General features: G+C 44.4%; 1 protein-coding gene and 1 long non-coding RNA gene across 7 annotated transcripts in view; one reads left to right on the forward strand and one right to left on the reverse strand.

The window, feature by feature from the left end:
- LOC113580733 (uncharacterized) overlaps positions 1-9,877 on the reverse strand; it is a 36,826-nt gene extending 26,949 nt beyond the window's left edge. Inside the window, exons 1-3 of the long non-coding RNA XR_014118608.1 lie at positions 9,727-9,877; positions 8,927-9,570; positions 6,343-6,512 (exon numbers count right to left, since the gene is read on the reverse strand). This is a non-coding gene — a long non-coding RNA (uncharacterized LOC113580733). The remainder of the gene's footprint in view (positions 1-6,342; positions 6,513-8,926; positions 9,571-9,726) is intronic.
- The window catches only part of dscama (Down syndrome cell adhesion molecule a), a 58,984-nt gene that overhangs the window by 39,310 nt on the left and 4,593 nt on the right, over positions 1-15,081 (forward strand). For all 6 annotated transcript variants that reach the window (XM_081702098.1, XM_081702096.1, XM_027015457.3 and 3 more), the window contains 17 exons: positions 3,411-3,625; positions 3,846-3,942; positions 4,146-4,274; positions 4,631-4,798; positions 6,163-6,233; positions 6,372-6,612; positions 7,706-7,852; positions 8,998-9,153; positions 9,399-9,532; positions 9,748-9,901; positions 10,343-10,460; positions 10,839-10,999; positions 11,105-11,203; positions 11,326-11,514; positions 11,794-12,084; positions 13,304-13,480; positions 13,719-13,749. In XM_081702098.1, the coding sequence (XP_081558224.1) occupies positions 3,411-3,625; positions 3,846-3,942; positions 4,146-4,274; positions 4,631-4,798; positions 6,163-6,233; positions 6,372-6,612; positions 7,706-7,852; positions 8,998-9,153; positions 9,399-9,532; positions 9,748-9,901; positions 10,343-10,460; positions 10,839-10,999; positions 11,105-11,203; positions 11,326-11,514; positions 11,794-12,084; positions 13,304-13,480; positions 13,719-13,749 (2,578 nt within the window). The remainder of the gene's footprint in view (positions 1-3,410; positions 3,626-3,845; positions 3,943-4,145; positions 4,275-4,630; positions 4,799-6,162; positions 6,234-6,371; positions 6,613-7,705; positions 7,853-8,997; positions 9,154-9,398; positions 9,533-9,747; positions 9,902-10,342; positions 10,461-10,838; positions 11,000-11,104; positions 11,204-11,325; positions 11,515-11,793; positions 12,085-13,303; positions 13,481-13,718; positions 13,750-15,081) is intronic.

Here is a 15,081-nt window from a genome sequence, read left to right on the forward strand (position 1 = left end):
TTTTTATTCAAAATTAGTTCCTTTTAAGTCTAGGGTCTCCCATCTAGGATTTTGGTCTGCAAAAAATGTTTTTGAATCTGCTGTGTGCAGTTTTATATTGCGTCATCATAGACATGCAATCAGTTTGTCAGGGACATTGAGCCAACTGCCAATTACAGCAGTTGTGACCATCAAAAAAGTCCCACAAAGATAAAACATTTAAATGATGGAACCCCAGGTTACTGGTCCCTCCTCCCCTAAGATGCTCCTCCTCTTCATGCTGATTGGCTGCGGACCCTCGCCGCCTCTTGCAAAGACCGATTGCGCGGTAAAAGGTTCTGACGGAAGGACAGCGAGCGCCTCCATTTGAGCAGTCATCTCCATGCTTACCCAGAGGGCAGGACGGGCACAAGGCAGGGTGCTCACGCACACGCCGACCTTGTTATGCCGGCAGCCCAGCCGGGTGCAGCTGTGTGGCCTACATTCATACAGCCAGCGTGCACACAAAATGGGGGGATGACATAATTGTGGACTGAGCCAATGTGCACCCAGGCCCAATTCTTATAGAGTAGAAGGTCAGAAGAGATGCAGGATAGATGGAACAGAGAATCATTTACTGGAGTGGGTTTTTTTTGTTTGTTTGTTTGGGGTTTTTTTGGTTTTTTTTGGTTGGTGGTGCTGTTTTTTGTTTTATTCTTTTTGGTTTTATTCCTGTAAAATTAGTAATTCACACCGACCTTAAACTTACATTTGGTGCAGACTCAGTCAGCATAACTGAGTCAGAGATCTTCAGTGCATGGTGATGGAGCTGATGGTCTGAGGTCAAAACGTCAAAAAGATAAATGTAACTAAATGTCAGCCATGACCTAATTAATCGAATTAAATGAAAATTCCCTGGCTCACCCTAAACATTAATTGAACTAATTTAGTTTGTAGAAATCCATGATCAGGCCAAAAGCAGTTTTTTTCCTTTTTCATTCTGAACGAACTAAAATGTTAACCATCGTCTTTCTGGAAAGAGACTATTTTCTGCCACTCCACTCCTCCGCTGATAGGAACATGAGTGGCGCTAACAGTGCTCCTCTGAAAATCAATTCTGGATGTTTGTTCTATTCTTGTCCACCATTGACAGCCCCCTCTAAGAGGTGGGGGAGCAGGAGAGCCGGCAGGCCAAAGCCAGTTGGCATGGCAACGTGTCCAGGTGAAAGGGAGATTGTGGCGTGAAGGGTGTGTGTGGGGGGAGCTGGAAGCGCATGTGGAAGAGCACCGTAGAAAACGGGCAGCCCTAAAGACTGGATGCTGAGTAAAGACCACGCCCTCCCACCACACCTCCTCTCTGCGTCTCCGTTTCTGCATTTTCAAAAGGCAGACATCAGCAGTGAATGTCTCGTGCAAAGCTGTCGCGAACTGATCTGAAGCAAGAACCCCTGCTCAGATAGGGCGGGCCATGCCGACAAACACATCACAGATGCTGCTGTCAGTAGGCATTGCCTCGTTCTGACTCCAGCTTATCACCAGGGATTAATTACTCCGGTAGCCGTGAAGACTCAGCTACGTTGGGCGCGTGCTGCCCCAGAGATCATACACTGGCAACTCAGCTGATCTCTCCTCAGTTAGTATTCATGATGCCTCGTCAACCTCATTTTAAGTCTGTGTACATACAGGCTCAGGAGGCTTCACTTAAAAGTATATTTATTCAGCTGATAGGCTAGGGATGATATATATATATATATATATCTCCCAGCATGCACTGCTGACCAGTACTGATGTCCTTTCTCTCATATTACTATGTGTATTTCTTTGTGCATGGGCAGATTTGCACATGTGGTTACATTACAGCTTAATCTAACTAACTGTATTAACAAGTATTTTGAAGATGGCGATTATTAATTATGATTAACAGAAATTGATCAGAGGCCTTGTTTACTGTTTTTCATTTGTCTGAATACATGAATGAGATTGACCTGAAGAGATATTGTGCCCTCAGTGGGAATACAGCACACTGACCAGAAATATCTCCCATTAGCTGGAGGGCTTATTTACTGCACACCACTGCACCCCAATGATTAGAACTAGTATGATGCCGTAAATTTCACTCCACATTTATATATTGCACCCTTCTGCAATAAACTGCAGTTTTAATCATCACTCAGGTTTTTAACATATGAACACAATTAGCACTTCAGACCAGTTTATGTGTGATGCGTTCTTTCTTTGAGTTACAGATTCACTACCCTTCTGCTTCATTACAACTCATCAATAGTCCTATCAGACTTTAACCCAGTGCCTCAAGGGGAAGTCCTCGTGGACAAGCCATCTCTGGACCCATGCAAAAATAATAACTGTGTGTGTGGTGAAGGGTCCTTCTCTACTTCAGATTGCCTGTATGGAGCAGACAGGGTGGGGGTGTCTCTGGAGAGGAGTTCTCCTTTTCCCTAAGAGCCCATCTCCACCGCATCTCCAATTCTGTTGGATATTAAAGAAATACATCAACGTAGCAATTATGCAGTCATCACGAAGACAGCAAACAGCCTAGGGGAAGCCGTGGATCGTCCTGTAAGACAAAGGCTCATATTCCCTGGTAATTAATAAATGCAGAGTAACCCTGACAGACATGCGGAGTGAAAGGCCAAAACAGCCTGTCCTTGTTTATTAATACACACCGTGTGACGTGAGTCGGCGTGAGGGATGGTTTTTCAAAAGACCAAATATCCATTTGTAATTAGTGTTATGACAACTAGCAGAATGGATTTTCTCACAAACGTTAAAGTACTATTAAAAAAAACCCTGAAATATCTTATCTTGTATATTTGCATATCAAGGCTGGGGTGAATAACAGCTGATACAGAAATCACTGCAAACCTTATCCTGACAGATTCAGTTACATTACACATGCCACCCTGCACAGATGCACCTCAGCAGACCTCTTTCTTTATAACCATCCCACAATAAAATGGCTGTTCCAGAGGTAAGGGATGTGAGTGTGTATGTTGAGGAGTGTGTGTGTGTGTGTGTGTGTGTGTGTGTGAGCAGAGAGCTCATGTTCTGTGGGACGTTATCCTCAGCAAAGTACGAAACATTTGATTCAATACAACTTGATATAGCTGTGGTGTTTAATTACTGTGAACTGTGTTGTGTATAGCAAGTATGTTGGAGAGGTAGGGAGGTAAAATGATCCTGAAATGCGGCCTCCCGTTCATTACAGTTAGGCCACATCAGTCTGTAATACTTCCGTATGACATCTGCACTGTAGACATCACTACATAACAGCAGTGCTACACCTCCCAGTATCCTTGGACTTTGCTCACTCTGCTAGAACCTCCTAGGCACTAGTCGAATGCTTTGTCTCATTCTGTCTCATTTCATCTCATTCTGTTTCTTTCTAACTCTTTTTCCGTCCACCCAACCCCCCCCCCCCCCTTCTGCTGCAGTCCCCGCCATGATCACATCGTACCCCAACAGCACAGTGGCCACAAAGGGCGAGGAGATCCAGATGAGTTGCAGGGCGCATGGCGAGAAACCCATCATGATGCGCTGGGAGAAGGAGGTGGAGAAGGAGAAGCAGTCGCACATGATCAACCCCGACATGTGGAGGCACACTGTCAGCAACTCCAAGGGCCCTGACGATGTCATCTCCACCCTGAAGGTAGGGCAATGGTTTTTATTATTATTATTTTAACCTTGACTTGCCAAGCAAGCTAAAATATCAGTTCTAGTGCAAATGTACCACAATCACGCCAGCTAGAGGCTAAAAGTGGTATTACAGAATTTTGAGAAGTAGGACAGGTTTTATTTTGCTGAAGAAATGCAGAATAAATGATAAACGCCATCGTACAAACGTATCTACTCGTTGCCCATCTCACTAGATCCAGCCAACTATGAGGGAGGACTCTGGCTTTTTTTCTTGCCATGCAATCAACTCCTATGGTGAGGACAGAGGAATCATCCAGTTGACAGTCCAAGGTAAGAGCCTGAGGAGATGTTCTTCCAAACATGGCACGGTGGCATGAATATGGATGACAAAAATTCCCTGGTTGTGCAAACGAACTTCAGAAATGTCCAGCCATCACTGGGGATTTTTGCTGGGCTGTCACTTTAAATTAGTTTTGTTGTTGTTGTTTGTTTTGTTTTGTTTTGTTTTTGCTCACCCTACCATGTTCCCACAGAGCCGCCAGAACCTCCTAAAGTGGAGATTCGGGAGGTAAAGGAGAGGACAATTGCCCTTCGATGGACCATGGGCTTCGATGGAAACAGCCCGATCACTGGCTATGACATTGAGTGCAAAAATAAATCAGGTGGAGCACACAGCAAAACTCATTATATTAAAGGGAGAGCGCAAGCAATAAATACCCAATGGAACACAAGCTCTGTCACCTTCCTAGGTGTTAGGAGTTCATAAGAAGCTGTTATGAATACATCACTACTATGCACTCTGCAATATTCCTTCAATCCACATCTTTCACCTGTTATAATCTGTACAATATCCCTGCAATCCACACTTTAACTGCCTTTAATCTGCACAACATCCCTGCAATGCACATCTTTGACCTATTATATTTTAATCTGGACGATACCGCAGACTTTTAACTCATACTTCTAATCTGTCCAATATTCTGCAATCCATCTTTTCACCCAGTCCATTCCTTTACAGCGACCTGGGAAAAAGCTCGCAGAACCAGGGACGTCTCCCCAACCCTCAATCTAGCCACCATCATTGAACTCCACCCTTCATCCACCTACAACATCCGCATGTTTGCCAAAAACCACATTGGGGACAGCGAGCCCAGTAATGAGCTCACTGTCACCACAGACGAAGCAGGTAAAAGCCGAATCGCAGTAGCATGGCACTGCAAAGTTGATGATGAATAGAATACACACAAAGTGCATATTTTTAAGAGTTTTCAACAGTTCATGATGCTTAGAATTACTGAGATTTACAGTTGGAAGTAATCACCTAATGACAGAATGTCATACTTGTTTGATTAATGCCATTACTATTGAAAATATATTGCAATCGCTCCATCTAGAGGTTGTTAATGGTATGACAGGAGCATCTCTTAATAGTTTCACAGAAATACAGATTATCTCTGAAATAGAGAGTGTGAGTAATTGTTAGAAATTGGATGGTGACGTTGTTTTGATTATGCACTCCAGCATATTGGGTTTGAAAAGAAACCGTGAAAGTAAAGTGCAAGATGTTGGTTTTAATTTCAGATCATTCATATGGAATCCCATAGAACCCCACTGCTGTTTTTATATGTGGACAATAAACAATTTTTAGCTGGCCAGTTATTTTTTGTTCAATACTGGGTCATTGCATCATTAGATCATCATAAGTCCAATACATCGCCAGGGTCTGGCAATGTCTTTGTAATGTTTTTCCTTAGGTGAATCGAAGACAGAACATTTGAAATCAAGTACTAAACACGAGAATTTTGTTTTGATTATACTAATGCTACTCTGCCCAACTACATATTGCCCAGTGAAATTGGGTGACACTGTCTTAAAAAGGGTCCAGTTTAGATACCCTTTAATAAAAGCCCCATGAAGTAGCCGTGAACGAACACTAGCATTCTGCGCTGTAGCCTCATGTCATTTCAGTTTCATTGTGCTGGAGCACAGAGCCGATCAGCCACGCTGCTGTCCAAGCGCACACACCGCCGCGGACGTGTCATCCTCCAGCCGTTCTCCCCCAGCTCTCTCTTACTGTGTAATCCTATAATCTAGTTATTACCGCTACGTACGTTAAGACCTTCACATTTGCCTTCAGGAAAGAGCCAAGCCCCTCAAACAGGAAAAATGACTGTGCAAAAAGTGTGTAAAGAAGAACAATGAAGTTGGTAAAAGTGCAATACCAGTGAAATGCATATATATTTGACCATTCTCCTAAGATGGTTTTGACCCACGTTCCCCTGCGCCCCATAACCCAGTGTTTTTTTCATCCCTTACTTTTTCAAATGAGACATATTCCTCAGGCTAAGGGTGGAATTTCAAAAAGCAGAATCTATTAAGTTGTAGTTCACCTGACATAAATGGGTTAACTAAGCTTTGGTATCTATCTTTGGTTAGGCCTACTTACCTGTCTCATGTAGGCCAGCCATACACCACCCTGCACAAGAATCTCACTATCATTTTGGAAAACTCCCACATTCCAGTTTTAATGTGACTGTGAATATGTTTTAGATCCTGAAGGCCCACCTCAAGATGTGACGCTTGAAGCGATGTCTTCTCAGAGTATAAAAGTGACGTGGAAGGTAAAGTTGGGTCATTCGGCTTCTTCCTTCATGGGGGTCAAAACGTGGCCTGCCGTGTTTTGGCTACCGTGAAGGAATCGAGGGGTTCCGTACCGCTTAGCGTCCTCACCTGATGCCCCACTCCTCCCCCACCTCCAGGCTCCTCAGAAGCACCTCCAGAACGGGATGATCCGCGGCTACCAGGTGTGTCACCGCGAGCACTCGGCCAACGGCAGCCATCAGTTCATCTGCGCCAGCGTGGAGAGTACGGGTGACAGTGAGACGCTCACGCTGAACAACCTGAAGAAGTACACACAGTATGAGGTGGTGGTACAGGCCAGCAACAGCGCCGGGCCGGGCCCCGCCTCCAGCGAGGTCCGAGCTACCACCATGGAGGATGGTAGGAGATGCCGGGGTCTGCTCGTGTGTCAGTCCATGTTCCACAGGCTGTGATGCGTCTACAATATGCTGAGAAGTTTGACCCCAGAAAAGGGATAAAGCCAAGAGATCAACATTCAGAGGAGCAATAAGTCATTTTTACCATCAAAAAATAGCAAACAATATTTATGAAAGAGAGTGCTTATTATTTTTAGATTTTTTCCTATACAACTCACACGAGATAAAGCATCAAACTGCTTTGTAGTCCTCAAATGAACCAGTTTATTCTTCACAGAGCGGGTTACCCACAGGAAGCCATGAATATATTTAGTAAAAATTAGATTTAGTATACAATCTCTGAAACATTCAGGTCACTAGGTGTCAGTGAAATGGCTGTTTCATAATATGAAGAAGAATCATTTAAAAAATTACTTATTCCTCCTTTAAATACAAAAATTTCTCACATAACTCCTTAATTCATGATTGTTCATGTCAGACCTTGTGCGGTCTCTGCATGTGAGAATATTATGCAAACGATTCACTCATATATTTCTAACATCATATTAGAATTAGCTCTCTTAATTTATTCATTCAATATTAACAAGCAGTTTGTTTGCCAGATTCTATTCCTCCATGACCAAGAACCACTGTATGTAGTTGGAACCGTTTGGGATGTACTGCCATCTAGTGGAATTGTTTTTGCATTCCGCCTGCCTTAAATTCTGTGCTGATTGCTCAGTTTGTGTACATTCATTGAAAAAATGTAGGTTCCACCAGGAACGTACTAATTTTACATTTGTCCACTGAGCTATTGGTTAACTACCATTAACCAAAATTCTGAATTTTTAAGTGCTATCTTAGTAAATCAAATGACTAGTCTGCAGTGTTGAGGAGTTATAATCCACATTTTTCCACTCACCTCAAGGGTTTCATTAGTTCAGCTGACGAACAACTGATGAAGCCCCTTCAGATGAGTGGCTAATTGTATATGAGATTAAAGCTACTCAGTTTGGCTCACTATTACCAGAAGTTTCAATGACCAGGATGAGTGAAAACCTCCATAGTCTTTCAAGTGAATGATTCCGTGTTGTTCCTTCTGCGCTTGCTGTGTTCAGTGCCCAGCCGAGCTCCAGAAAACGTAGCTGCAACAGCCACATCGCCTGAGACCATCTCCCTTTCATGGTCCACTCCTGCCAGGGAAGCCCTGAATGGGGTCCTTCAGGGCTTCCGGGTCATCTACTGGGCCAATCTACCCGATGGAGGTACACCGCATGCACCCATATCCCGCTGATATCCCACTGATATCCCGGGATCCCCTTTCATGGGGTTAACACGTGCAATACTCGGCCGCAGTTATATATTCCCAGAACGTGGGGATTACATTATACCTGGGTATAATGAGATAATGATTAAAAAGATGACAGCTGTCCAATAATGCTACATCAGACATGTTTAACCATGATTGATTGGACAGGATCTCATCAAAAGTTTAATCATGGTTAAGTAGTGATTTACATCTATAAAACATTCATACAATATGTGTTTGTACAAGGTATTGTAGTATTTCAAGTTTTCACCACCAGGTGGTGACTAAACACTAAACACTAATTAGCGAACCACTGTTATAAGGGCCAATAGTAAGTCTCAATTACATTAATGTACAGTCTCTATTTAAGTAATGTATTTGAAACAGGTCCTGATTAAAAATGAGTGGATGCTTAATCACTGAGGCTGTAAGCTTCAATAGTTCTACTGCAACCTATTACTTAACCCATAACGTACTGGTTACCTGGCGCCTACGAGGCATTCTCATTTAAATACTCCACCACAGTGTCCGCTAAGCCCCACTTCCATAATACAAATGAGTACCAGAAGAAGAAAAAATCCTGTAATACAGAAATACCTCTTAATCCAGCCTCTACTCAGAAGCAATTTGTTTTTAGATTGCCTCATTATCAGGCTGCAGTGTTCGGTTGTGGAAACACCTGCGCAGTGCGTGGGGAAGACTGGCTGTTTTCCCTCGTGCTGCAGCAGCAGGTGGGGGGGGGGGTAAATGCTTGGGCTTCCAGGGCCAGCATCAGATGGGAGAGAAGCATTACAGGTCACAGCAGTATCTGAACTGGTTACTGGTTACTGAAGCAAAATGTAGTTTTTTATCTTTGTCCAAAAGACATAATGTCATTTGTGTGCTCTCTGTGCTCACCTTTGGTATACATGTATGTGTTTGTCTTGACCGCTTGTATTGTTAAATGTGTATAACCCAAATGATTTTGAATATTATGGACGGTTAATATTTTCGTCCTTGCCATCTCGTGTATAGCAAGCTCTACATTTACCTTAGTTTGCGGTCACTGGTTGGCATCACGTCGTCGTAGTGTGTCTGATCTTGGCCCCGCCTCCCCCTCAGAGCTGGGGGAGATCAGGAACATCACCACCCTGCGGTCTCCGCTGGAGCTGGACGGCCTGGAGAAATACACCAACTACAGCGTCCAGGTGCTGGCCTTCACGCGGGCCGGTGACGGTGTGCGCAGCGAGCAGATCTACATCCGCACCAAAGAGGACGGTAACTCCGCCCCCTTCTCTCACCATCCGGGCTAAAGCCGCCCTGCTCCGCTGCTCATGAGAGTGCTGGAGCCAGCACGGTGAAGGAAGCGGCTTCTTTTCCCTGCATGGCTTTTACTGTACCATTTAAAATCCTTTTCAATTGGGAAGAATTTGTTTGCGTGTGAGGGAGTGGTATAATTACATCAGGTCACTGCTTCTTTAGTGACTCTGCTCAGCATTGACTCCTTTGCTCCTCCCCTCCAGTTCCAGGCCCCCCCGGAGGTGTGAAGGCATCTGCGGCATCCAACTCTGTTGTATATGTATCCTGGCTCCCCCCGCTCAAGATGAATGGCGTGATCCGGAAGTACACGGTGTTCTGCTCCAGCTCGTACCCCACAGTAAGGACATCCGCTCTGACTCCACCCACTTGGCCACCCTTTCAAACATAGAATAACTCCAGTAGAGCTGCATGCTGTTTCAGTTGTGGGGTCTGATTGAGCTACGCTCAGATCTCGGTCAAAACCTCGTCATCGACTTTACGTCCCGAGCCATAACGGCGCTTGTACTGCAAGCGTCAGCGTCCGCCACTTACCCCCGTTTCCCTCCTCGGCAGGTGGTGAGTGAGTTCGAGGCAGCCCCAGACGAGTTCCTCCACAGAGTTCAGAACCTGAGCCGCAACAGGAAGTACAGCTTCTGGGTGCTGGCGGTGACCGCCGCCGGCCGCGGCAACAGCAGCGAGGTCATCGCCGTCGAGCCACTCGCCAAAGGTGAGTGGGGGGGAGCAGTGGACGAATGAAAAAGCATCGTCACGTGTCACCCAGTTACATAAGCCTAGTGTCAGCGTTTAGTGTGCTTGGTGAGAAGGGGAACGCTCAGCTCGTGGGGGCCATGCGAAGAGCTTGTGCCCTTTTTCCTCCATGTGTGCTAAACATGGCAAATGAGCCTCCCCATGCGTGAGGGCCAACTGTATTATTGAGAATAAAGCCAACCGTGTTATAACGCGAGGCAGCGTCAGCCTGCCCGAAGGTGCTGACGGCGCTGACATTTAGAACTGCAAACCTTGCTGCATTGGCATGTATGCGTCTCTTAGGGCGGGGCCCTCGCAAAGCCTCATTCACGAGTGGCACCACCCAGAGATCACAAAAGCCTGCCGCCGTCCCAGGAACCCATCGTGACCCCGGCGTGCTTTGATGTTGCGTGTCTTGCAGCTCCCGCCCGGATCCTCACCTTTAGCGGCACGGTGACGACGCCCTGGATGAAGGACATTGTTCTGCCCTGCAGAGCTGTCGGAGACCCTCCACCAATGGTCAAGTGGATGAAGGAGAGGTAAACAGAGCAGGCACCCAATGCAAATGCACTCACTAATCTGCCCGATCATGCCGAGCACGTTATTGATCGCGGAAGCCTGCAGACATAGCAGTCTGAGGTGTACACGCTATAGTCGTTCCACTGAACAACACTTCTGTTATTAAAGACACTTGGATTTGAGAATGCTATTAATAAAGTGTGCGAAATAGTAACAGGCGTGCTTCTCGGCCCATTAACCATGCAGTGTTTGCAGAAACATCTTGCCTCCTGCGAAAGGAAATGTAGGCAGTGTTAGCCTTCGAGGGCTATAATTCATAAAGGTGTGCTGTGTGTGTGTGAACGCCTGAAAATGTCAAAGCGTGCCCTTCTGCAAAGTGCCGTGCTGTGTCTTACCAGCGGGAGCCCAGCGCCTGCAGTCATCGATGGAAGGCGCAGTATCCATGGAAACGGAAGCTTTGTCATCAGGACCGTGAAAGCCGAGGATTCTGGGTATTATACCTGTGTTGCCAGCAATAATTGGGGAACGGATGAAATAACACTCAACCTGCAGGTGCAAGGTAAGCTGGGCTGACTCGAGGGCTGGGGATTCTAATCAATACAGTGCAGATTCACTCACTCACTCACTTGTAGACATTTTCTCAGCACACAATTGTTGCCTATAGTCCCTCCAGATCAGCCTCGTCTCACAGTGACCAAGACAACAACTACATCCATTACCCTGTCCTGGATACCAGGAGACAATGGAGGAAGTTCCATCAGAGGTGTATACCATTATCGAACCAATCATAAATGCTCAGCAGGTCTTTTAAATTGAATTATCGTCTTCGTCTGATTAATATCGGTTGCATCCATGTTAACCTTCATGTCCCACTCCTGTATTCAGGTTACATCCTGCAGTATTCCGAGGACAACAGTGAGCAATGGGGAAGCATTCCTATCAGTCCAAGTGAGCGCCTGTACCGGCTGGAGAATCTAAAGTGCGGCACCTGGTACAAGTTCACCCTCACGGCCCAGAATGCTGTGGGACCCGGGCGCATCAGTGAGATCATAGAAGCTAAGACTCATGGGAAAGGTAAGGGCCCTATGTGCAATAGCATCTGGTCTGCTATGGATATATAGGTAATACACACATCCTCTTAAAATTGGAACTGTTAATGGTGCCAGACACTCTTGTACCTACATACATTTGGTATCAGTCTCTTTAGTCATTAAATTACTCAAAGACATTAGTGAATATTAGGTTTTAAGATGAATAACTGGATAATAAGTTTGTAGTTTAAGTCAATAAAATAAAGATTAAATAAGAAGTACCTCCACCTCTTATCAGGGCAGTCTTCTTATTCCTCTGCAGAACCCCAGTTCTCCAAGGAGCAGGAATTGTTCACAAGCATCAACGCTACGTGTGTCAGACTCAATCTGATTGGCTGGAATGACGGCGGTTGTCCAATCACGTCCTTCACGTTGGAATACCGGCCACTGGACAGCCCCGTGTGGACCAAGGCCCAGCGCACGTCGCTCACGAAAAGCTACAACTTGATGGACCTGCAGGAGGCCACGTGGTACGAGCTACAGATGAAGGTGCACAACAGCGCCGGGCTGGCCGAGAAACGTGTCAAGTTCGCCACGCTCAACTACGACGGCAGTGAGTAGAATCTTTATCATCATCATTTTCAACAACATCATCAAAATTCAGAGTTTCATAAGCACAATTCAATGTTTTTCACAGTATATAACCAAAACTGAACTTGACATTAAAATAATATGATGCATATACCAGTAAAATGATAAAAAGCAAAAGGGAAACACAAGATAATCTTAAAATAGAGAAAATTAGTGACTTATAATTAAAGCCAATAAAACAAATAAATAAATTATAGAATTACATATCAAAGAAAACAGCAAATCCTGGCAATGAAATGCAAAACTAGGCAACTGAAGTAGCTTAGTTTAGCTGCTTTATTAAGATTAGTAATGGTAGGTGTCTGATGAATAATATGCAACAGTCTAATTAGTTCTCGCTTTCTTATATGTGTGCTCTGGCCAAGACATTCTAACCCTAACCCTATGTTAATGGTGGCTTTTGCTTGTACAATGGCTGTAACTGGTGAAATGAAGACTACAGGAAACCTGTCTGCCTCAGTAAGATAAAGAAGTATGAAATGCACATATATAAGACGTATATCATCACATTGGTGGCACCCACTCTCCAAAATGGAAAAGGCTCTGTCAGCCTTTAACTGGACATAAAGGATCCAGCTTCACTAATGCTCTGGGTAGTAATGCAGCCCTGTATTTTATGCTGACTCCAGTCAGCACAGTTGTCGTGTGGGGTTGTTTTTATCACCCTCCCGTAGACTGTGTATTGAGTGGCACGGCTAGAATTAATATGTGCCCGACCACCGTGCCGGAAGGCTGACCACGTGAGTAATTCTCTGAGTAGGGCCGTCTGAGTAATCGCGTGGCCGTTCACCCTCTCGAAGGGCCAGCTCTCGGGCTCCCTATGCCTCACCTCTGAGGGGAAAAAGAAAAAAAAATGCTGAGTGCTCAGCTAAGAAAGATGAGTCCATCTCTTTTAAGTGGAATTTGAGTCGAGTGGCTGTTCTCACCAGTTCTGCAAAGGTCAAGTGCTGATTGCGGTCCCACTGCACTTATCAGAACCTGGGAGCTCCCAATTGACAAGCGGCTAATTCACTCTCACCTAATACCTGATTGGTTCCTTTCACTATCAAGTCGTCCCTCAAATACACAAGTGGGCAGTGTTAATGGCAGGTTGATTCTTTGTTTGTTGTTTCTGTGTGCTTACCTCAGTAAAAGCTGTGGGAGGTCCTCCTGATTTCAGGCATTTCTTTGTCTCACTCTAGGCACCATCCCTCCGCTGGTGCAGACCGCGGTCAAGGACCCAGTGAAGAAGAGTGGCCATGAGGGTGTGAAGATGATGGTGACCATCTCCTGCATCCTGGTGGGTGTGGTGCTGCTCTTTGTCCTGCTGATGGTGCTGAGGAGGAGGAGGAGAGAGCAGAGGCTGAAGAGGCTGAGAGGTACGAAGCCATGGTTTTCCTGGTCAAGAAGGCAAATTTCACAGGCTGCAGAACACAGAGCTCACAGAACACAGTACTCACAGACCTTAGAACATTCATCTGATGTAACAGTACATTTCAAACGATCGGATTTCAACACATGCACATACAAAAACTCAGTATTTCAGTATTTTGATTCATTGCTAAATATTGACAAGTTGACAAGACTAAATGCTAAATGTCACTTTATACCCTCTAGATGCGAAAAGCTTGGCAGAAATGCTCATGAGGTAAGGAAGTTTATAATCTAATAGTAATAAACTTTATTTTTGTCTAGCACTTTCTTAAACACAGTTTACAAAGTGCTTTACAGAGACTAGAGACTGAATAGAAGGATAATAGAGCTATTACATCCTGAGATCTATCACTGCACTTCAAGGAAACCAAAGTACAAATTACTTAGTTAAAAGTGATAAACAATATTTAAAAAATAATCAAGGTAAAAGCACAGTTGAGGCAGAGCAGTTTAATTAAAGACCTTACAAAATAAGCATGTCTTCACATTTTTCTTGAAATCATCAAATTGAAGAGAATTCCAGAGTTTGAGCCATGGCAGCAAAAAGCAGCCTTGGAACATTTTAGTCGCATGGTGGGCACCTCCAGCATGTTTTTATCAACTGATCTGAGGGCTCTTGAGAGTGCGTGCCTTGTGATCATACTGCTGAGATATAAAGGGGCAAGACTATGTAAACACTTAAAAGTCAACAGTAGGAAATTAAAGTAACTTCTGAGTGATACAGGTAGCCAGTGCATTGTGATTGACATTGGGAATGATGTTCTCTCATCTTTGTATATTTTGGGGTCTCTGTATTCTGATCCCTCTGTAGGCTTCAGATAGTTTTCTTAGGGAGACTTCTCACTGCACATTACAGTATTCCAGATATGTTGATACAACAGTGTTTAAAACTTAGGTCATAGTAAAATGTGATGTCTAGAAGGGTGATATAGTTTTTAACTTTAATTGATAGGTACTCCAGATAGGTTACTGCATCAGTGTGCTCACAACCATTCCCAAAAATGATAAATTTCGTTTCGTCATTGATTGAGTTGCAGGAAATTATGACCCATCCAAGACTTGATGTCTTCTAGATGGTTAAAAATCAAGTGAATGGAAGCCCGAGGGTCATAGGGACATATATAATTGTGTGTTGTCTGCATATTGGTGAAATGAGATATTGAATTTACTGATAATTATGGCCAATGGAAGCATATAGAGACTAAAGATTGCTGGTCCCAAAATTGAGACCTGGAGGACACCACAGGATAGTGTATGGTGTTTAGATCTGCTCTTACCGAGTGTGACATGGTAGTCAAAATTCGTTAGATATTAATGAAACCAGTTGAGAGCAATATCAGTTAGGCCAACCCAGTGTCTTAGACAGTTTAGCAGTATACAGTGGTCTGCAGAACTGAGGTCAAGATGAACCAGTATAGACAGGTTACTGATGTCACGGTTTAGAATAAGATAATTTAGGACTTTGGTTAGTGCAGTTTCTGTACTGTGATGAGCTGTGAAGCCACACTGAAAGCTCATATTTACTTCATTACTATTTACATATTCT

This window comes from Electrophorus electricus, chromosome 19 (assembly GCF_041902795.1).
Source record: "Electrophorus electricus isolate QZ-2024a chromosome 19, ASM4190279v1, whole genome shotgun sequence".
NCBI classification, from domain to species: domain Eukaryota; kingdom Metazoa; phylum Chordata; class Actinopteri; order Gymnotiformes; family Gymnotidae; genus Electrophorus; species Electrophorus electricus.